Raw genomic sequence first — 25713 nt, forward strand, 5'->3', positions numbered from 1 at the left:
ACAGAGTAATAGGTACGCGTATACGATGGAATTAAAAGAGACTGGCTGCCGAATATGGTACAGTCGCAATGGTTTCTCAGAACGACGAGATGCAGCTCCACGTCGTGTATTTGTTTCGTATACCTTAACGCTACCACGCGTGTGTGTCTGTGTGTGTGTAGGTGCACGCTCGTCTGTGTGTGTGTGTGTGTGTGTGTGTACTTGTGTGTATTATATACGTATACGCGGTACGCGTTTATCGTGACAAAACGGACATGCCATCGCGTACGGGACCTGATTGGAGAGAAGTCAGGACTTCGACAGGAATTTTTTCTCCAAGGTCCTGGATGACACTTTGTCTTCTATATTACATACCAATGCCTATATAATGATACGGAGCGGGTGTTACGGTTTCGTCGAGTACTCGAGGCTGCAGTCTGTCGCGCAACGAATTGTACATCTATGCATTGCATATTATTATTATTATTATTATTAATGTACACCGTTAATGTTTTTTGTATATTATATATATGGTGACCAGATATTAAAAAAGAAAAAACAGTACATTATAATATAGGCTAATACATTATGTGTATATATATATATATCAATATAATTTCCTAACAATATAACATCAATTTAAACTCATTTATTTATTTTTAAACATAAATATGCATCACAGATTTTTAATCTTACTAACAGTGAAAAATAAAATATGTGTTTTTATATAACTCAACTCATTATGTGATTTTCATGAAAAACAAAACTTATAATAATAAATACTTAATAAAAAACAACTTTAGAACTTAGATTATTATTATTATATTTATATTATTATTATATAGTGTCTAAAGCCGTGATTATAAAATTAACACTATATCACGGTACCTATTAAAACCTATTAAATCCCTTAAATTTAAATTTAGGTAATTTTTTTCCATTTACAATTATTAAATTATTAAAAATAATTACATTTAATTACATTTAATTACTATTTATTTAGGACAGTAGGACATGTTACCAAAAAACAGTACCGTCGTTATAAAATAAGTACGTCTGGTCACCCCAATCATATAGTATACCGTTATATTATAAACGATTGACCGTTGTTTTAATATTATTATTTATTATGATTAGAGCAAACACTTTCATGCACTTGCACATTTTTCTTAGTTAAATTTATAGTATGAAAAGTAACTACGCAATATACATATTTTTGCAACGTTTTTGACTAAAAGCTCAAAATTTTTAGTGCATATATTTGCATATTTTGACATTTTTGGGTTTAAAAGACATATTTTTGATGATTAGTGCATATTTTAAGTTTTTTCGAAACTCATTTACAAGTACTCTAGTGAATATTTTTCATGAATCAAAGATAAGTATATCATTATATTTAACTGTTTCTACATATATTCTTATAAAGGCTATAAGACCTAATTTTATCTTAAGAATAAGTAAAATAAATCTAATTAAAACTTATAAAGCGATAATATAAAATTATTAAAATTAAATATTTAAAGAAAAAATATAATTTTTGGAGCTATATAAATTTTAGTGTTTTAATTTTTTTGGGAGCATATTTTAAATTTTTTAATGTATAAGTGCATATATTTTTAAATGCATCTTTGTTGATTTTTTAGTGCATGAAATTCCTTTCTCTATTTATGATTAATTTCCCAATCACGTATGTGTGAATATAGTGGTTGAGGAATAAAATACAATTTTAAGAGTTTTAGACATAGTTTAGTCTAACATTTTAAGTTAGGGCTTTCAATTCGAAATATATTATTGAAGATTTGTACCTATAGTATAATAATAATTGAGTCCATCCGAAACATGCAACATTTGAATATATAATTTTTTTCCCGTCAGCGTCTTAAAACTTTGAATAATCAACGACTTTCAGACGATGTAATATATATAGTAAGGTGGAAAGACTACTGTTGGTATTTTCTATGAACCGTGTAATAATAATCTTTCGTTTTCTGAAAACCAGTGTTCTACGTGGAATTTATAAGTGCTTGTCGTATAACGTATTTGTCACGAGACCTACCTATATGTTTCTTTCGATCTACATTAATGCGCAAACTATTCGATTCTAATACGTACGTCGATATCGATATGATAGTTTGGTTTCCACTGAAAATATTGATGCAAATCTTGTAAGTCTTATCAGCGTACGTTTGTAACATTGCAATAATATATAAACTTACGAGTCAGGCATAACTGAATAATATGCCTATATAATATAAACTGCAAGCTATGTGTACATTTTCTTAACTGCTCGTACACAACTTCGAGTCACCATTATTTCGCGGTTCGCACTAATAGCCGATGCTACGGTCGCATGACTGTAGTAATAATAATAATAATATAATGTTATTATTTGCATACTATATATTATAGACAAAGTGCGTATATCGTAGAATAAATGATATTATCTACCGCAGGCCCGTTATCGCGACTCGTGGCAAATGATTTATCGATAATATTCATAAACTGCAGTGTTATTGGAATTATTCCAAAAATACCTGAAAAAGATAACGTGCTCCGCAGATTCCTCAGTTATAGTACCGCAGCTGCAGTTCTGCAGATATTAATATATTATTTTTTTTTATTTTGCCGCCGTTACCTCCCCGCAGAATAGTGTCGTGTACGCCTCATATATTATACCAGTGGCTAATAATTATTGTACCTATAGTCCATAATAATATCGACCATATAAGACCATAATAATATCGAGTCCGTTTTAAAACCCCGGGCAAATCTGCAGCAGTCGTATTATAATCCGACCCTCGCGTGTAGGCAGCGCGAAGTGCGTAATAATAGTAACATGTCCATTTTTTAAGAATAATGTGTATAATAAACGTATCTACATAGTGGTCATTCACATACTTTCACATAATATTTAGTATAATAATATTACCTATACATTATATAAAATATAAATATGGTACGACGGGACAGCGGCGGCGACGTGTGGTATCCGCTTACTATGGCCATCATAATAATATTATAATGATATCTGCAGCATTCTTTCGTGACACTATTAATAATTTTCCACCGCGGAAAATGTATCGATTGCACATTATTTCAGGTGTGTTCCGGCCGTAGGTCATCACGACGTTTAAAATATTATTCCGACCGTATGGCATCTATGTTTATCGTTTTTATTTCCCAATTTAAAACAGCTCTCCATCACGCGGCGGATCCGATCCTTATACCTATATGTGCGATATAATAATAAACGCGGGAAAGTAATATTATACTTGACATTAACCAGTCGGTATAAATAAGTATATGGTTATGACGTGTTTATGATTTTCAAACTATATAGGTACGCGATTTTAGTGCGGCAGCTGGTGCTATATCGGAGTGCATTGTTTTTTTAATGCGTGCAAGATTTAATATAATATATTTTATTTACACTATTCACCCGATATAACTATAATCATATAATACTAGGTAGATTTATGGAAGAAAAAAACGTCGCCTCCGTGGATTACGTTTTATGCGCGATCGAAAATCTAATGCGTCGCGCAGTATAGAATAATAACAATAATTATAAGGCAATGTGAACATTGTGTGCTATCTGCTCGCAGTGAGCAGCATGGGAATTGCTTATATAAGATAGTTTATCATTACATATTCTATCTCAATCACTCCGGCGATCTTGTCAGCTTGTCGTCGTTGTCGTAAATCAATTAGTTGTCTAAATCCATACCGGTCTCGTTGAAATCAATATTATATTATTTTAAATGCATTTTGTACGAGTTATAAATAACTATTGAATTCAATATTGACACAACAGAGTCACAATATAATTATTATGAATCTATAGGACATTATTTTGCAGTCTTACATTTCTATACATTTTTTCGACACTCGTAGTCAAACTTCTGAACTTTCTTAACCCACCTCTCTCAATTTATTATTATTATTATTTTCGAGTTCAAATTACTGAAATAAATGTTGCACCATCACCTCTTCAATAATTTTTATTCCGTCCACTACATATTAAAATTATAAATGATATTATGTTACACGAAAAAAATTAATCAACTGTCTGATCACGTCGTAAAATTTTGCTTTTATAGCCAATTACTGTTTATCCACTTATCAATAAGTAATTATGATAGGTAAATGCACTTTTATATATATATCTCTTGTCTTCCCAGGTCAATCTTACCCTAGGCATACATTCAGTGCAAAAGAAAATACCTATTATTGTAAATGTAGTGGAATTTGCACATTCCATAAATTAACTTATGCATTTAATACGTGGAGAGAAAATTACCAATGTCACGGGGTTAAAATATCTTTTTACCAATTGTTATTGAATTTTTATGTGGTAAAACACTTACAGTATTTCACGTATACCTACCTATATTTATAATATGTAAAATTATGTGTATCGACGTTATAAAGTATACCAAGGTACACTATATTATTGTGCATAAAAAAGTGGGTAAGTGGGTATCGCTCTGCTGTACATTAGGGGGTGGGGTGGACCTCTGACTAGGGTAGGTTAAATTTGAATGCAATGATAGGTATCATTGTATACGAAAAACGATTCTGAACGGAGATGGTTTATCTGTCTAGAGTATATTATAGATTTTTAAAAATTTTCAAATCTTAGATTTAAAAAGAAAAACTTTTATGAATTTCTATTTAAGATAATTTGAACATTGCCGTAATTTTTACGTATTTAGTCAAAGTTTGAATTTTAAATGCTTATAAAAAAAAATCGTGCCTATGTATTTTTAATATTTTTCAACTGCTATTGTTACAATGTGTTAAGAGCCTTGTATTTAATTTTCAAATCTTTGATTTAAAAAGAAAATTTTGTATAAATTTCTAGCTTAAAATAATTTGCGAATTTTCGTAATTTTTACGTATTTAGTCAATATTTGAACTTCAAATGCTAATAAAAAAAAATTGTGCCTACGTATTTTTATAATTTTTTAATTACTATAAGAATAACTTATGAGGAACTTTGTATTCAATTTTCAAGTATTTTGATAGGGCCGAAAAATTTTTATCAACCCTTCAAAAAAATTTTCAGAAAAATTGAAAATTTCAATTTTGTCTATAAATATCTCAAAAAAAGTCAAAACATTTTGAAAATTAAATCATGTAAAGAAAATGCCAATTTAAATAACTGGTAAAATTTTCAAGTATCTACAACTTATACTTTTTGAATAATAACAAATATTTAAAATCGTTTGAGGATAAATCGTTATCGTTACACTATTTCGTAAAAATTTAAAATTCAAACGCACTTAAAATTTTTCCTATAATGATGTTTCGAATTTTCTCTATAGCTACTTGAAGGAAAACTAACAGAAAATTTAGTGTTGTATTTTTAATCCTTAGTTATAAACACAAAAAATTTAATGATTTTTCAACTTTAAAATTACTTGCAAATTTTCGCGTTCTCAACAGATTTCGTAAAAATTTGAACTATAAACGCTTATTAAAAAAAATTGTGACTTACGATTTTTAGTTTTTTTTAGCTACAATAAGAACAACTCATAAGGAACCTTGTATTAAATTTACAAGTTTTTTTGGTCGTCCAACATTTTTTTACCGACACTTCAAAAAAAATTTGAATATTTCAGTGGCCTAAAAAAAACTCAAAAATTTGTGAAAATTAAACTGTATATAGATAACACTAACATAAACATTTGGTGAAAATTTCAAGTATTTACAGTGATTAGTTTTTGAATTACAATTTACAACCATATAAAAAAATTGATTTGGTCGAAAACTGGTTTTGCGTTCAAATTCCCGTTTTTCTGTCATTTTTTTTTGTTTTTCTCGATTTTTTTGAAAACTGTTGGAAAATGTTTACTTTTGACTTCTATAATGCTATTCACTTTTACATCGGAAACCACCCCCAAAGTTTGAAATTGAAGCATTATTTCGACTAGTTATGCTGTACACAGACACAGAAACAAAAAAAAACACACATCATTGTAAAATCAATACATTCATCACTTCGTTCAGAATCTAAAATAATTGATACGTTTGATCGAGAATTTGGTTGAACTTATTTGTTTTCGTCGTAAGGTACTTATACTGTACGTAACTTTCTTTTTGCCCCCCTCCCCCCATAAGTATAAAGAAATATGCGTATTATTCAAACGGGTTTTTACTTTCCGGGACTGAAATGCGTACCTCGTGCAACATTTTTTTTCTATATTTTATTTTGTCTCCAAAACGTAAAAATGCTACTGAAACGCAACACACGGATAATACATATAATAACGAGCGTTACGTACAATCGAATGTCTAAAGATTTATTTTTAAATGCATTGTGCCCTTCAGTGCGCGGAGACTCTAGTGCTCGGCGCATTCCCTATTTGGAGAAACAGCTTGTCAGAGAAGTGCTGTCGATAAGCGTTTCGGAATTGAAAAAGAAAGAAAATATGTACCTACAGGCAGAGGTACGTACTGCGCACGATGCTTTCTCAATTATTCATATACCGGGGTTACCTTTAACATGCATACTTGATGCATCGACCATTATTTTAAATCGGGTTTTAATTAGTGACGACGACTATCATATTGTGATGTGTATTTTTTTTCATTTCCGAAACTCTACTCGACAAATAGAACATGTGTAACTCGCGTTTTGGTTGTTTTATTATTTTTTTCTCGCAAGTACTTACTTACATATTCTATCAAAAATTTATTGCAGTAATTTACATATAGTTTGATAAATAATATAATATGAGAGTTTTCGTGGCGGAAGTTCGTTTCATTCCAAAGCCGCGAACGATTTTCTTCGGTGACTTGCGAAAAGAACGCTCCTTGCGGCTCATTATCAACATATTTTATAATATTATTTCCGATTATTGAAGTTTTGCATTCCTCGCCTAGACACTGCAGCTGCAGTCATGCGGTCAGACACATAGTCGTGGCGTTGTGTAATTTAGATTTTTGGATACAACCGGCAACGATCATTCGAATCTGCAAACCAAAAATGTTCAATCATGACTATCTTCTTTATGACGTATGGACGCAATGGATATGGCGTGGCACACGAGTACGTAATAATAACATAATAATAACGCAACTCCCGGTATTGAATATCAATAAAATATTTTGACAGTTATACCTGTCGTGTACGTGTTAATGCAATACCAGTAGGACTGCAAAGCGCATATATTAATATAATGTTAAACGTGGGTGTAAACATTACGTTTTCTTGATACGTCTAAATACGTGTTTCAGCCTAATCGTTTTTTTCTTAACATTCTATCTATATATGTAGGTATTTACTCTTGTCAAACGCATTTCAATCCGTCATATTATTCACGTTGAATATAATATATTGTTTTGAAAAAATGTGATTAGGTTTTACGTTTCGTCAGATTTCAGTCGTACTCGAGTATTGCCGCATCAACGATTAATTAATTTGGAATTTTAGCAATATTATAATAGTAAAACTATGAAACCAAAAACTTTTCCACCAACGAAAGAATATTCTAATAATATTGCACAAGCACAATTTAAAAAAAAAATATTAGCATTAATGTGTAAAATATTGTAGATTATGGTTACCTATATATTATACCTAGTGAAACTATGCATATTATGTTGGCTCACGGTACAACGATAATTTATATTTCTGTTTATACAATATAGTATTAGGTATGTCAAAGATCACATGTGTTGTATTGAATTGCAACTATCTAAATGCTGTTGCAATAATATAGACAACATTATGCAGCTGATAAACATAATAATAATATAATTATTTAAATATTTTTATTTTCAGCATTTATAACACTTCAACTATTCCTTCGGTGTAGGTATTATTTAATCGCAAATGAAGGATTCGTTATAAATTTCCGTGTTTTCGCAATATATCATATTTTGTTTAGAATAGTTTTGGATGTATGAGGTAAAATTTTTTTTTTTTGAGCGGTATCGCGTTTCAAAGAATTTTAAAAAACGTGTCAAATCAACTGCACAGACATTGGAGTTAGGGATAATTATTAATTTCTGCAAAATAGGTTATACCTATAACTGTATAATGACGTATCAAAATGCGTTGTGGCGGCCCACGGCCAAACGGTATACAGTACAAGAATCCGAAGGGTCGTCAAGTGCGTTCGTTTGGTTATTTTTGAAAGTATCCCCCGGTGCAGGTATGTTAACTCACACACACACACACCTGTACACCACCAACGACACACACTACCTGGTACCAACACATAGATAACCAGTCTTCACGTCCACGGGCTAGCGTCAGCTCGTGTCTCGGTGGACTATCGCTCGTCGAATACCAGATCCGCGCTCGTATATTGCTCCTTGTGTTTATATATTAATTAATTTAATTTTAATTTTTTTACATTTTCGTTATCGATTGTAAAATTGTATTGTTGACATTGTGCCCGGCGTAGTGTTTCAATATTGTATTATAATCAAACACTTAAACATTACGTTGAATATTTATAAAAATTCGAATATTATACGCACGCTTCGAATCGAAATCTGACGTCCTCGCTGGATCTGTGGTGCTTTCGATCGACGATGTAATCAAATCGGACGATGCGTCAAAATGGAACTGATTGCATTTTGCTTGTGGCTTTTCGCACTTGTTCCCCGTTGTCAGCCCACCGAATGGGATGGATTCACTCCTTGGTTCACTGGTTCTGGTAAATTACTATTATTAATATTATTATACTATCGTTTTTAAACATCAATTTTTTGTAAATTCACTGAATATTAATTTAAAAATTATATAACAAAGTATTTTAAAAATAGAGTTGAAAAAACTTTTATTCTAGACGATAATAATCAATTATTATTAACTGTACACGCATTTAAATATTGTTATTTTATTTGTGAAAAGCTCCTGTAGATGATAATTATCAATTAATATAAGTTTAAATTACTAGATATTATAAAAATTGATTACGTTTTGTACCTATTTTTTTCCTTACCATTTACAATACCAAGACACAATAACAAAATATGTTTAAAACGACGATTGAGTTATTTTAAAAGGTTAGGTGTGAAAATTTTTTTATCGTGATTCTTTTTTTTTTTTTAACCAGCCAATAGCCATTAAACGCGATGATTTTGTAACAAAACAAATTGCCCGACTCTTCGACGAGCAGCGCAGTGTGCGTCCGAAATGGAATTGGACGCGATGATTTGTTACCCTGCGGTTAAAGTGTACTTATATATATATAGGTACACATATACACACATACATACACATACACAGGCGCGCGTGTCTCATACGGTGAAGTGTGTGGTATGCGCGCAAGTGACTGTAATCACCGGAACGTCGCCGTCCCTCGGTCACTCTGGCCATAATAACGAATAATACCGAATTCTTATATCTACCAGGTTAGGTTAGGTTAGGCTGACTGTAATGGGATTGTCACAGCGGCTAAGAGCGTTTAAACGGTAACTTCAAGATCCTAGCTGGCTGCGGCTAATTAGTCCTTAAGGATGGGAAAAAGGATTATTTCATATGATGCGTCTGATGGAGTGACGCGTGCGTTGTTCTCGAGAAGCCATGGCCGCCCCCGTCACTAATGTACAGGTATACCTATATAGGTACATAATCCGTATATTATGGTCCTGCATAAATTATATAATGACCCGTTCGTGAGGTGTGCCTTTTTACAACCGTCGAAAACCAAGCAGCAGCACTCAAGCTCATCTCATTCTATATACATATATACACAATATTATTGTTATTAGACGATACACTTTTTGTGAACGTAAGAAGATTGATGCATTTTTCACTTGAATGGTACCGTAATTAAAAAATAAAATATATACACACACACGCAGAGATTATAAAAGCGAACGCGACGGCACATATATGTACTTATGTATGACGTAGTACAAATTAACCATAATCAGTAATGTCATCGCGGCGGCAGCGACGATTAGCCTGATCATTTTGTGCGTATATATCATCACTGAATATATAATATGTATAATATGCAGCCCATGAATATGTAGACGATTTTAACAATTACACGGGTGTTGGACGAAACTGATTTTTGACAAGCAGACGCGTCCGCGTCATCCAGATCGATGATTTATTGTGGTATCGTCGTCTCGAAATATCGTTTGATCGCGCATCCATCGTTGACGCGCGTTAAAATCCCTTTTTTTTATACCAGCGTAGGTACCTACACCTATTTAGCACCCGAAGCTCATCACACACTGCACTCGTATATACTCGTGTATTATATATCGTATAGGTATATAATAGAATAAAAGACGACACACATTGTAATTTTATTATTATACATTGTACCTATATATATATAATATACCACCACAGCAGCGAAGAACTTGTGTGCATGCAGCCGCCTCATGTGGAGGGGGTCATTATTAATGTCGAAGTATTATTGTGCGCTTCGCCACCCGATCGTAAATCAATTGTTTATATGGGTATATGCATAGGTGTATAATATGTATAATAAAGTATATATAGAAACTATTACATCCGAGGAGGGTATTTTTTCGTACAGACCTGACCGGTTCTTATCTCGCGCAGGACACGGCGTATTTATATATTATTAATAAGGGAGGGGAGCACGACGATAATTAGACATCTGTGTATTCACGATAATGAATGTTTGCCTCGGGTATGGAAAGACCAAAATTATGTAAATTTCATTGTGATGGCTCCTTCGTTGTGCGATCGTTTTCCCTAAAAACGTCGGCGTGTATAATCGTACTCAGCGGGTAGTGGCGCCATACATACATGTAGTACCTACGTATAAAAAAAATCCCCCAAAAACAACATTACTAAAGAAATCGCGGTTAAACCGACTATACGACTCCCACGCGCGATGCACACTATTTAATGACCGACCCACCACCCACATTTTCCTATTGTTACTTTTAATATCGATTGCACCTGCGGCAAAAAATATCGTTTTTGACACCGCGCTTCGGTCTACTTAAAACGAAAACAATAATCCAAACATTTTTCAAAAGCATAAAATTATTACGCAGAAGAGTCGTGGAGTCGTCCGTTGCGAGTATATTATTTTATTTTATAGTCTCGTCTTATATTATTCACCGATGTCAAAAAATATAAATAACATTGTTATTATATTGTCTATATTTTATATGAAGTTGTCAGCGCGTTTGATATGAATCACATAATATTATATAGCCTATATAGGTATACCTTGAGCTGTATTTAAATGTATAATATAGCAGCTATAACGTAATATACACAATGTGTTGCTGCATGGGTAATCTATACTGAACCGTCATCGATGATTTTGGGCAAGCAATAGGAACATATATACTACTTGTTGGAATTTACGTTGGGAATTTACATAAAGGTGCATCTGTTTGACATATCTATAAGATGACGACTTACTTGTTTTTAAAACGTTTTAGCCAACCCAACCACATGTGTTTAAACTAGTTCGAGTGCGTGCCGAGCCGCATATATTTCGTGATAATATCGTATTTATCTATCAAGTGTTTTAGAGTAGATTACAGAGACTTTAACGCACGCTTGATGGACATCTGTACAATTATTATATTTTTTTTCCGGTACAAAAGATTTTTTCGTGGCACTCATCTAAACGTTCGTATTTCTTCCCGGGGCGTAACGTTTAAAACAATCGATCGTTAATTATAATGTTACGCGTTCGGTTTTCCTTTCTCCCTTACTAAATACTAGTATACCTACCTACCTATACCTACTATAATATAATATTATTATTTATTATGCCGCACATTATACCCCTATACATTATTATATTTAATATGTATGTGCACCGCACCATTAAGAGTTAAATGTATAACGATATGTGTATAACGTAGTACTGTCAATGATAGTTGTTGTTGGTAGCAGAAAAGAAAATCTATACGGCAATTAATGTTGACCTTATGAGGTCATAACAATTATAAACGTCTTTTGTTGTTACCGACTAATGGTAGATAAATACGTTAAAATACCGGGTAACTTATTTTGATCATCGAGATCCACAGAAGACTCTTAATTGGTTAAAAAGTATTTACAAAAGTAAATTACAATTCATGTATATATTATACATAATATATAATATCAGAATTTTAAAAAATAAATGTTAATACTTACTTAATTGTAGTCATGAATAAAACAATAAGGGGTTAGGCTACTTGTTTAAATAATTTTAGAGTTTATGGAGGTACATGATACGCGTATTATGCGATATGCATATTATTGTATATCATGTTCGAGATAATATCTTTTCGTGCTCTAATTTTATGAGAACTCCGTATATAGTATATAACTAGCCTGCACATATTATAAGGTAAAATACGACAAGACTTTCACGTTTCTTTTTTCATCGATATTTTCAATAACATGCTTATAGTCCCTAGCATCATGAGATCGTGATTACTCGTAATCAAATATTATAATAGCGATGATTAAAACAACTAACGATAAAAAAAATTAACGATCGTACATATATGTACCTGCAGCTTGCAGGAAAGTTTATCTATACAACCGAAATCTTTTAAATGACAGATTGTGACTGCAATATAGTAATATTATTAAAATATGTTTTCCAGATTATTTTGTATTTTTATTCAAAAGATTCGATCAAATATAATACAATATAAAAATTGTACTTTTTATTCAACTTATTGTGACAGGTTTTAATCAGCTATTAGCTTTTATTCATTGTAATCATGGATCATTAGGTATTATAACTATAGCTATATTTAAATTATATGGAGTGGAAACATAATATAGGTACCATTGTCATAGACTTGGCAGTCATCAGACGCAATTTGCACGGAATCGCATAAGGTAATGCATGTAACTGTTATGTTATACATTTACGTGAATTTTTCGGTTTAGCCATTCGTTTTAATAATTTATTAAATAATTACTTATTTTTATTAAACTATTCACAAAATATCTATATGCAAAATAATGTACATTATTTAATATTGTGAATTTAAAAATCATATATAGGTATACTTTATTATGTATCTACTTTTCTTTTTCAATTTTTCGTAGATAGTAGATACCCTATATCTTGATTTATGATATTACCTATATATTATATGGTATGAACAATAACTCTTATGAAAACCAATAGGTATTTGAAAAATAAATATATATAAAATAATTTATTTTTTATTTTTATTGTTTAATCAAATTAGGAATCACGTAGTTTATGATTACTATTTAGTATTTTATGACTGTTGTTTATTGAAAAAAAAGCTTGAAATACTATGTAAGACATGGAGAATATTATGTTTATGTATCTACTATACTTGTACAAATTACAAGAATTTGATATATAGAAAATCCACGTTAAATTAACGCAGGAGCACGATGTTTATAACAATAATGTAACAATGAAATAATATTATTAATATTGAATCACGTTGATGATGGACATTGCTGCAATCGCATTTTTAAAACGAGTTCGAACCGTGCAGATCATATCTATAATTTAATCTATATTTTAATTTTAATTTATTCGCATGACATCCGAACAGGCGTGTGTAGGTACATATTTAAAGATGAAAGGGTTGTGGTATGTCACGTATGTGTAAAATAAAGTTCATAATATACCTAATATAATGTTTCAAAGTTTGATCTGTTACATCGTATATAAGTTGATGTAATAAAACCAACATGTTGTTATAAAATAATATAAAATTTATTTTTCTCCCTATAATATTTCATTCGACTGTTGTCAACTAAATATAAATTGTTAACTCGTGTATTATTATTTACGACTACGAACGCGCGAGAAAGTTCCAGGGGAGGGGACTGGATACACTGCGAAAGTCGACGACGCGTGGCGTGCAGTTTCGTTGCAGCATTTTAACAACGAAATGTAGGACGATTAGACCCGATACGTAATATTTTATAATATTATGATAATACTCGCGATGGGCCGCGACGGCATAACGTTTATCGAGATGGTCCAGTTGTCACGCACTGGCGATCCTGTAGCCGCGTGGTGGAGGTCCATTTCCGTGAAGGTATAATAAGTTATTCGTGTACAGAGTGAATCGGGGAACAGATGAGGGTCATTTGTTCCTCCAACAAGACGATTATTCAAATACTGATTTTGGAATTTTCATGTTTACCCATTGCAACTTCTGGAGCATTGCGTTTTCAGTAATTTAGATATTTTAAACCGTTTAAGTAGGTATATAGTATAGTGTCCTGCAGTGGCGATTCAAACTTTTATTTTTCAAACGAGAAGCAGATAATTTTTTTGAAAAGTTTGATGTATTTGAAAAAATATTAAAATATTTATCATGTAATTTTTGATCAAGTATTTACTATAATAGGACAATATTTGTACATATCATAAAATGTTTATTGATTAATATTTAATGACTAAAATCCACAATAATTCACTATCATGAACCTACATTATTTTTAATAGATAGAACACTACAAAGTTAAACAACTTAAAAACTACACGTACCAATTTCGAGGTACCAATAGGTACCTTTATTATTACCATTATCATTTTCAAAAATGTCATCTGTTCGAAAATGTACTGAAAAAATAACGATTCTCATTCGAAACAAATAAATTGATATCGGCTACAGTCAGTCACACTCTAAATAATATTCAGTTATAAAGCTGAAGTACCTATTTGAAAATATAAACTTAAAATATAAGTTATATTTACCTAATTAATATACACTGTCTAATTGAAAATTCCAAACGTCAAGATTTGGATTAATTCATAATTAACGGGAAATACACTGGGAGTGAGCATGTTCGTTGAATCACTATGTATACATATTATACACGTGTTATATGTTTACTTGTACTATACGAGTTTGTATACCGTTGATATGTCTCTAATAATAATAATATATCGTGTCGATATCGGTTAAGGTTCTCGCGACGTCGTGCGCGGCGGTGATCCTATACATATATTAATAATATAATAAAAATAATACCTATCTCCTCCGCAGCATAGCCGTTTTCGCCTCGGCAACGTTATGATCGCACAACGATATATAAACTCGCGGACACACGCGTACACAATTATTGTATCGCAGGCCCAGCATGGGTGTACCCACCCGTAAATCATTGTGAAATATATTATGTGGGCGGCACTTGCCAGAAATTTAAGGGCGGCGTCATAAATTCACCCCAGACGATTTCACGTGATTGCTTTTTTACATGATGGTATGTATATACATCGTAACTTGCTATTTTATTTTTGAAAATAAAAATTAATTAATCGTACTTGTATGATAGTATTATAATCGCGAAATATGTAGGTATACAGTAGGTACTTATATTGTAGGAATATGTCTCCAAGGGATAAATGAACACATTTCATAATATACTGTTTACTGAATGTCAGCAAAAACAGGTGACTAAGTTTTGCATCAATGTTTTTATACTCATCATTTGCAACTAGCATTACATGTTTCAATAAAACATCGCTGAAACATTGATACAGAAGATGCATTGCATATAAATGTTATCAGGTAGGTTCTTATGATAATTGAATCTTTATCATAGACTGAAAACTATATTATAATATACAACCGAATTTTCCACAGATCGATTTGAATAAATAAAGGTGTTTTATATTAATTGTCTTAAAACCTTAAATCTTTCAAGCAGATTTCGAATCAAGCAGTTTGTAGTAGGTTTTTGAAACTAGATTCTAAATTCATTTATAGCATAAACATAGTATAGGTTGGTATTTCTTGAAAATGATGAGTGTTAGCACAATTCCATGGTATCAAGTGTGGAATATAAATTCTGTCCACATACATTTTTTGTGCATATGCTTTATTATTTTCTAGGAGGGAAAATGTTTCCTGCTTGCTCATCCCCCTGCAATGATATATAACATCATCCTAATAATAACAATATGAAATATACCTACAAAATGTAAATAATACTATACTGCTAAATAAATAAAACAATATTTTTATTCGTGCCTTCATGGTTATTTCGACAGTTATTTATACGACATATTTTATGCCATAATATTAAATTGAAATAGTTAAATAGATTAAACGCATTAAAAAATAATACGTTGACGTGTAGCACGGTCTACAGACACTTAACAATTTAAGGCATAAACATGGGACGTTTGGCACATCCTATAATGCCAAGTGATTGTTTTTTTTTTATTTTGTCTTTTATCACAATTTATTTATGTTATTTTAAAACCGTCAACGCCACCGACTCCCGCGCACATAATAATATTAATATAACTCACTTAAAACTGGTCCGCGGACAAGATAGGTGCCACGCTGTCGCCGTCGTGTACGTTCTATGTGCCTTTTTTTCCTTTCCACAAGCCAGTATTTATACATACATAACATTATCTGAGACAACGTCATCTCACGTTATCCATTATACGAGTGTTTCTCACGATCCGCAACCGCTGCTTTGTTTCTTGTTTTAACATTTTTTTTATCTCCTTTACGCGTACACTCATTTCTCCTATGAGTTATATTAGAATTATGTAAATCTAAAGTAACGCTTTAAATTTTAAGACTAAACTCTGATGCTGCGTATAATATACAGTCGTCAGTCACGCGCCACATCGTACTGATGCAGTCTCTCAGTTTCATCGTAGATAATATTATTATTATCGTTGTTCGAGAACCATCGTAGCTCGTTTTCTTTATTTTCCCGACTTTTTAAGAGGAACAAAAGAAAATTATTTCATTGTTAGGGCTGTTGAAAGTCAGTATCCCTATAAACAGCTAATATCATTAATCGTGTCCCTACTAAAATTTTCTAATTTATGAGAATAATATGTCCTCGTCGATAATGTAATAGGTAATGCAATTTTAGATAGGCCACATGATGTCTGAGAATATAACTGTTATATTTAGACCACGATTTTTTTCTAAAATACATATTTTTTGGTAAAGATTCGGATATTCGTCTTGATATAGTAATATTTGCATTTCAAACGGGCCAAGATGACAAACGACCTTAGATATGCCATGATGACGACATTTTGATTTTCCACAGTCAACATAATCATAATAATATGTCGTTGTGACCTTAAAGATAATAACACACGGATTCATGTCATGTCCCGAAAACACGAATCCATTGGTATAAATATATAAATCACATATCCGAATTTTTTAATATTGGCTATGATGATTTTTAAGTAGTCGTTATTTTTTTTAGCCTGTCACGTCCTTTGCAATCGTTCGTGGTTCGTCAAATCTACATATACCTATATATTCATAAGAAACAAAGTCATGACGACGACTTCGTTTTGCTTCGTATGGTCTCGTTTCACGAATCGCTGACGCCGCCACCGTAGTCTCGGACCACCCAAAATGTTAATATTGTACAGTAATTACCGTTTTTTCTTCTTTCGATTCCGGTGGTGTTAATTGAACTCGAAGAATATCCGATCCATCGTTCCCGACGAGGGAGAGAGAAACTCGGTGGTCTTTACAAACATAATATTAATATATACAACAATGTGCCGTTATACAATGACGACGACGGTGATGATAATATAATAATAATATATCACTCGTGTTTTATTGTACATCAAAACGTAATGTAGGTATATACCGACGATGGTTCAAATCATCGGTGGCCGCCCATATTATATTATTATGTGTGAAACATTTGAATAACGGTCGACTCGTTTGACCCGCGCAAACGTTGTATAACATATTAGGTTTAACATAATATAATGTTTTCGTGTGCGCCGAGTACATAAAATATATAAGCGTACATATACAATTTTCTCGGCAGACAGCTCGCATGGTCGCGTATCGTGTTATTATATATATAATGTACGTTTATATATATATATATATATATATTATATATGTCCAGGTGCCTATATCGCTTCAACCCTATGGCTGCAATCGATGTCCGGTTTGTTCGACAGAGAAATTCCGCAAAGCCAGAAATTTATGTATAGGTACATGCGATGGAGACGTTATAGGAGCGTTGTGCACCAGACGTGTTCCGATTTCGTGTTTGTAATAAAAAGGCCGAAGCTTTATGGACGCGATTTCAATAAAAAAAAACGGGTGTTTAAGTTAGGCATTTTCTCATATTAGTTTTTTTTTTTTTTTTGTAAGGAGAAATCTTAATTACATAAACACTAACATTATTTGAGGGTGCTAATTTTAAAATTGTTTGTGTTAATACCCCCTAAGCCTGCTCCTATTTGCACCTATGCGAAGCTTCCACGTGTTATTATTATAATAAAAAGTGTGTAAAAAAAAAAAAAAAATAACAGCGAAAAAACTGTTCCATTGCATACAAATTAATTCATAACATGCATTTTTAACAACACCCTGTACGGCTGTACACCATGTTACGGTACGCCTATATGGACCGATGCGCGTACTTTGCTGACTGAAGTGCAAATTACTGTTGGCAATACAGTTCGTGCTTAAATAATTATCGAATTTTTCAAGATGATTGATTAAAATTATAGTAACGATTCTAGATATAATAAGATTGTCTAATATAATTTGCAAATTATCTTTGGAGAAAAAAAATGTAGCCAACAAGAGAGGTGTGCTGAGATGGCAACTCAAAATCAATATGTTCACCTCAGAGTTCTTTTGTATGATATGATGACGCGAACACAATATAGTTAACAGGTTTGTGAACAGAAATTCAAATTTTGTACTATTCGATTTGTACTTAAGTAACAACTGACACATACATTTCGGTGGTGATGACGTCTGTTGCAGGGTTACGACTCTTTATATAACATCTAACTGGATTTGTATTCAGTATTATTCTACCGTCGAGCAGTAGTTTTCCGAAAATGTTCGAGTTAAAAATGACGTCGATCACGGGGTGCCGGGCCGACTGACCCATCGACATCATTACGACGTGCCTGTGAATAGTTATATAGACCTTATATTACTATGCGTTTGGCGAAAACCGTAATCTGTTATTGATGTGCCTGATAATATGTACATGCGCGCACGTAGTTACCGATTATATTATTATATTATTATTATTATTGTTATGGCATATAAGAGAAATATGCCGTTGCATCAGGCGGCGCCATATTTGGAAAAGACGTTTGAATGCCGGAATGCCCCAAGTATACTGGTGGTAGTCATCTGTATATACGCTAGCGAGCGTGTTTTTTTCGTTCTATATGATTTCCATCGGGAGCACTGAATTTTTCACTCGGATGATATTTAACGACGATGCGTAAAACGGTTTTTACGGTTTGACCATAATATGATATATACCTACTTACCTAATGCTCGATGAGATAATAATAATATAATGCAATAGGTATATTACTTATGTATATGACCCGAACGGGTTTTCGTGTGTCGATATCGTATTTAATTTTTTACGCTTGTAATAATTTTCTATGTTTACCCCCGCTGGGAACTCATCCAATCTTCGACGTCGCCGCCGCTGATAGTAATATGCGATAATAATAATATCATATATTTTGCACTAAATTTTTGCCTAATATAGGTACCCGAAACTACCTATACGTATACGCCTGCTTTATCGGGGGTTTCGCGACGATATTTACGACAGATTTACGGTGCGATCGATTAATGAAAATCGTTAATACACACACACACACATTCACCATAATGACTTATAATGGTCTGCGTAAATCGCGTGTTGCGTATCGTACACATATAATATGATATTATTAATTTATTATTATTTACTATCGTCATCACCATATACATATATAGGTACCCCGTATAATAGTAATAATAATATAACATAATATAGTGTGCCGTGTGTGTATAATTGCGATGTGTACCTCGTTATACATCGTGCAGTAGTGGTTCGTCGAACCTACGTATATATCGACAGTAGAACGGGAGCTGCCAGTTTTTTTATTTTATTTGTTTATATATGTGTATATTTTTTTTTTTAAGAGCACGCTGGACACAAGGACCTCTAATGAGGTATTTGTCGGCGACGCGCGCACTATCGGCAGAGTTCAGCGAGTCTGCTGCAGTGCAGTGTGCACATTTCTGCCGTTGCACTTCGTGCTGCAATAAATCATTATCGACTTTCTACGAACGGACGCGCGCGCGCACACACACACACACTCAAGATCGTAGTATACACACCGAACCGTTGGTGTGCGCACCCCGCGGACCTGCTGCGTAGACTGTTAAAAGCGACAAAATTGTTTAAATCAAACACTGGGCTCGTGATGTTCGGTTAATAGTTATAGCAGATATCAGTTATCAGTCTTAGACGTTTCGTTTCAATGCACTTGCATATGTTGAAACGCATTATTATAATGCACGAGTCATGGCATAAAACTATGCGTGAAAAAGGCGTATGCTCGTTTTAAATACTATCAATTAACAAACAATAATAATAATTAACGGTTAATTAATATTGTAGTAGGTACCTATAATATTAATGTATGGCGTCTCATATACCGACAATGATAGAAAAATAATGTTGGATAAACGACGATCGCGTGCAGCGGGCGTGTATGAGGTCTTCCACAATCGGATGATGATACCTAATAATATTATATTATAATATCTCAAATCTCAACTGTTGCCTACCCGCAGTTCGAGTGGTCCGTGTACCCACAATGCGCGTCTCCCCGTGTAAATATATAAATATATACCTATAAAGTATTACGACGACGTAGATCGTTTGCCCGTCCTGTGCAGCACCAGTGTACCTATACCCACCGCTGTGTAATACGAAAAGCGATTTCAGAGGTGTGATTGTTTACGCAGCACCGGAGATTTACCTATTCGGGAGAGATTGCGGTCCGAACTAAAGTGTTTTTCTTTGTGTTGTACGACGTATTATATTATACTAAAGACCCAATCGAATTGTCATACATTATATTATACGCGTTTTCTCGCGTGCCATCCCGTATTGTCATCATAATACTCCGTGAGTATATAGTTTAGGTTAGGTGCTGTACTGCTGTCCGACGATCTACATACAAGCAAGGGCGTCCGCAGGAATTTGTCAAGGGGAGGGCAAGGTATTTACATTTTTAAATTTTTGTTTTATTATCTGATTGGTGATAAAGTACTATATTGTTTTTGACGAGTTCTATCATATAGGTATGGAATGTAAAAATTAAATTATGAATTATGTGTATAGTCGGAAGTGTTGGAACTTAATCTTACGGTATTAATTTTAATCAAGTAACGTGCAACTTTATCTTAACAAATGCATTTTTTTTATATAAATAAAATGTAATCATTGACTTGATAAGTTTAGGTTATTTATAAAATTAAATGTTTGTAGCTTCTATAAAATAAATAAAAAACTACCAAACCATTTGGTAGGTCAACTATTTGTTCTCAATTGTTTGTTGTAATCGGTTATTTAAATATCATTAAAACAAATCAATATTATTTTTTCCGTCAATTAGTATAGCAACACAAATAATATTATATAATTATATTATATTATATATATATTTTTTATTGATCATCCAATAAACTCGGCAACTATGGCCATTAGTTACAGACTTACAGTTATGGTAGGTTATGAAAAAAAAAAAAAAAAAAAATTGATTGACTAGTATAATAGTATTTTAGTATTTATAGTCAATGATACCAGTGAAATCACGAGATTCTACTAATATTCACATAATATATAAGTCGAAACAGTGCATCAAAAACCGATGACAAAGATCCACATAACATTTGTCGACTAAAATAAATAATTTAATTTATAATAAAATAATATAAAATTAAAAAAAATTAAATAAGTGTCCAAATATGTAACGTGATTGGTAATGAACAGTTAAATACCTATATTCAGGGAAGAAGTTAGATTCTTTTGAATATATTTAAACCGTAGCTCGGGAGCACCAATGATGATAATGATTTTAAGGTTACAAATAAAAGTAGATCGATCCAAATAGTTGAGATAGTTACTAATGCATACAAGTTTATTACTACTTACCTACAAAGTTAACTAGTAGATAGTGCTGTCCAGGAGGTCGGGTGCGCGTGATGGTAATCGCGGATTACTCATCGTTTCAAAAAATGTTTTTATTTAAAAAAAATATTTTGTGATATTTTATACTACATAGCATATAGTGATTATGATAATTAACCCATAAAAAAGCCAAGGGAGGGGCAGAAGCCTGATTAGAACAAAAGTTGTTTCATTTGTTAGAATGTCAGATGTCCATGGGACACTTGTATGCTTAAAAAAATTATTCAATTCAGAATTCGAACTAATCAACAAACTATTTAAACAAATAATCGGTTTGAACACGTCCGGTGAATCATTCTGTATGTGTATAATATTATATTGAACGTATTATAACACTCCGTAAGTACGATGTTATATTACCATTATTATTATCAAATTAGGTATGTTGTACCTATAGGGATCGATAATGTTTTACGGTTCGGTTACTTAAACAATGATTTTTTTTCTCCTAACGGTGTCGTCGCGCGTCGTGTACATTCGTAGTAGTTACGAGTCGAAATAATAATAATAATAAAATAGCAGTGAAAAACATAAAAGAAGATAGGTAGTGTGCATTTGTTGTGAGTTGCGGCGCGGCGGGTGACCGTGTGAAAGTTAATAACACTGCCGAGTGTCGTATATAATATATATATGGACACATTACACGCGGATCATTAGCAAACAGAATATCGCTTTTTTTTCGCACCTATTAGCTCGACAAAAGTCATTAATTGACAGGCGACCAATAGCGATCGCGTTGGTATTCGAAGACTACGAGCTTGTTATTGTAGGTATTATATTATTTATCGATTTATTCACTTAAAGTAATATACTTATTAATTAGAAATAAAAAATGCAATAGAAAATAATCACAAAAATGTAGTAATGAGCATATACGTAAATTAAAAGTATTTTACCGGAAATGTAGTAGTAGATAATACATTAAAAATTAACAATAATTTTGTTGGAATTTCGGGTGACAAATAAAAAATTTAGGCAGGAGCGAAATAAGAGAGAGGTGGTGTAAAATGATATTATTTTAGGAGAGAAGTCACTGACTTTGATAATACCCCTATAACTTAAAAATCTAACATATACAATGATATCAATAGATAATAATTAATAGGGCAGTGAAGTTGTTGCATTAAAAAAACATATTCAATTATGAAATTAAAATATATTAGTTGTTAAAAACTGCACATATATATTTGAAAATTAAAATGAAAATAATATAGAATTTGCCATTGATGAATAATTTCAGAATTATATTAGTTGTTAATTACCTAGTGGTAAATTCGTAATAACTTTGATATTTGGAATTTAAAATAATTCAGATAGATATAGATATAGATATAGATATAGATATATATAACCACTTAGTTGACGTAGACACCGTTTAGTTAACAACCGATCTTGGGTCGTTGGGTAGTTCTAAACTAAAAACTCCAAATTATTATATATTGGTTACTAATTAGTGAAACGTTTTCGTTCCCAACATTATGTACCTATAATTTTTTATCGGATCGATTTTTTAAAGATATTTCCGACTAAACACGATTTCGTTAACACGCCGGGCGTGTTTTAGCTGAAAATGTATACACCTAGTGAGTATTTATAGCCATACACAGTTTTCACGTTAGTTCTACGCTAATCTATAGTATACCTACGTCTTTCACTATCGAAGTTCGTGTGACAATATATCAACTTTTAATAAATATTTTATCATAATTTTGAATTATTTTATAATCCACAATATAATTTATTATCATATGTAATTATTATTTATTTACTAATTATAAAATTGTGCCAAATAGGATAATCATAATATAACCATGTATAGGTAACATAATTATTATCATATAACATTCTGATTAAAAGAATTCAATATTAATATTCTAATTTTGAGACTTAATTATTTTTTTTGTCCACTTTTTTGTTTTATACAGCACGCGGGTTTTTTTAAAAAAAAAAAGAATTTTCGTTCACGTTCCCACACGAACATTTTACGAGTATATCCCATACATTAATAACCTAAATTTTTGTTGTTTAGTATTATATATATTTATATATATGCACACCAACACGGCAACACACCTATGTATAACGAATGATATATTATGTCTATGCGTGCAGTTAAATAGTTTGCGAATCTGGTTGACATTACCACCCAGAACTGGTTTATATTTACGACTGGCGCATTACGGTAGTCATCATCCTTTTGTAAAATTTAAAACGCCGACCGATTTCGTTTTATTTCTCTTCATTCCGACGGTTCCATCCCATTCAGTGTTATAACAACCATTTCGGTTGATTATTGTTTTTCTTTCTCCCTCTCTCTCTATCTACAATATTATCGTCCAGAGATTTCAACATTTCATAATCTATATAGTGTTTCGCAAACAATGTTTTGTGGTCCAAGTCCATAGGTGTCTCGACTATCGATATTATTTTTATACGTATATTTGTATTTATTATAGTTCATAAAAATATTCGTTAACTTAAATATGTTTTTTACGACCAAACTACGTCTGCACGGTGTGCCGCGAGGCATGTATTACAATAATGACGTGTCGTTGTGATAAAACCTGAAATAAAATCAACACATATATTTTGACAACTTTTTTTAATAACAAATAGTGCTCTCAATATTTCGACCATTATCAATTAATTGTTATTTATAATTATTAAACGACTGAGTATATTATTTGTATTATTATTAAATTGTACTGTATAAATGTTTGTTGCGTAAAATATATCCAGAATAATTTTCAATCTAATACATACTGACGATCTTAACTATAATGTAAAATTGTTTTGAAAAACGATTTCCTGGTTGATTAAAAAATCGAGAGTTCGGTCCGCGTGGTTGGATTTATATTGATGCGTAAACGTATTATTCCGTATCTTTACCTCGCGAGTATACTGCAGCATCGTGGGCCTATGACGTACTCTCGTGATACTACAACACCCCCCCCCCCCCCCCCTATTTCACCCGCCATCGATATTCATGGCTCGAAAAGTCATGTGAAACTCCAATAAAAGTGTAATAATAATAATAATTCACCGGATTTTTTTTTATATACCGTTTTCAGAATGCAATTGCAACGAGTTTTCTCACCGGTGCTTCTTCGACAAAGAGCTGTACGACCGGACCGGACACGGAGGACACTGTCTAGACTGCGCCGGCAACCGGGACGGAGCAAACTGTGAGCGGTGCAGGGAGAACTACTACCAGAAGAAGGGCGAATCGCATTGTTCGCCGTGCGAGTGCGACGAAATCGGTGAGTGTAGAGTGCGTCGACCGACGGACGTTTTACTATTATACGTACGGTTCTCTCGGACGTTTTACTGGTTTTCCTGAGAGTTTTTAGATTTATTTTGTTTGTATTTTCACTTACCGATGATGATTCTCGTTGTACTGCAGGGTCGTGGTCGTTGCAGTGCAACTCCGAAGGCAAGTGTCAATGTCGTGCAGGCGTGGCAGGCGACAAATGCGATCGGTGCGCCGAGAACCACTTTGATTTCGGACCTACTGGATGTAAACCGTGCGGGTGTACCGTGGCCGGTAGTCTGGACAACGAGCCGAGGTGTGAGGCTGAAAACGGAAATTGCATTTGCAAAGAGAACGTTGAGGGCATTCAATGCAACAAGTGAGTGTGCAACGCACGTCATTTCATTCGACACACCTGTCTGTCGCACGACGAAAAAAATCCCATCAGTAATATTATTACAATGATATTATTATTGTTACTATCGTTTTAAATTCGATTGTTTTTTAGTGCACTTTTCACGGTTCTTCTTCCCCGTCGCTA

At 32.6% G+C, this 25713-nt stretch overlaps 1 protein-coding gene across 2 annotated transcripts in view; it reads left to right on the top strand.

Moving 5' to 3' along the window:
- The window catches only part of LanB2 (laminin subunit gamma-1), a 61725-nt gene that overhangs the window by 26327 nt on the left and 9685 nt on the right, over nucleotides 1–25713 (top strand). The window contains exons 1-3 of one of the 2 annotated variants that reach the window (XM_015510343.2): nucleotides 8517–8651; nucleotides 24994–25182; nucleotides 25326–25551. In XM_015510343.2, the coding sequence (XP_015365829.1) occupies nucleotides 8555–8651; nucleotides 24994–25182; nucleotides 25326–25551 (512 nt within the window). In that variant the 5' untranslated portion in view covers nucleotides 8517–8554. Of the gene's footprint in view, nucleotides 1–8516; nucleotides 8652–24993; nucleotides 25183–25325; nucleotides 25552–25713 lie in introns of those variants that run through there. The other variant, XM_089224161.1, reaches the window with a different exon arrangement.

Source organism: Diuraphis noxia, unplaced genomic scaffold (assembly GCF_037042655.1).
Source record: "Diuraphis noxia isolate RWA-SAM2 unplaced genomic scaffold, SU_Dnox_SAM2 contig0003, whole genome shotgun sequence".
NCBI lineage: Eukaryota > Metazoa > Arthropoda > Insecta > Hemiptera > Aphididae > Diuraphis > Diuraphis noxia.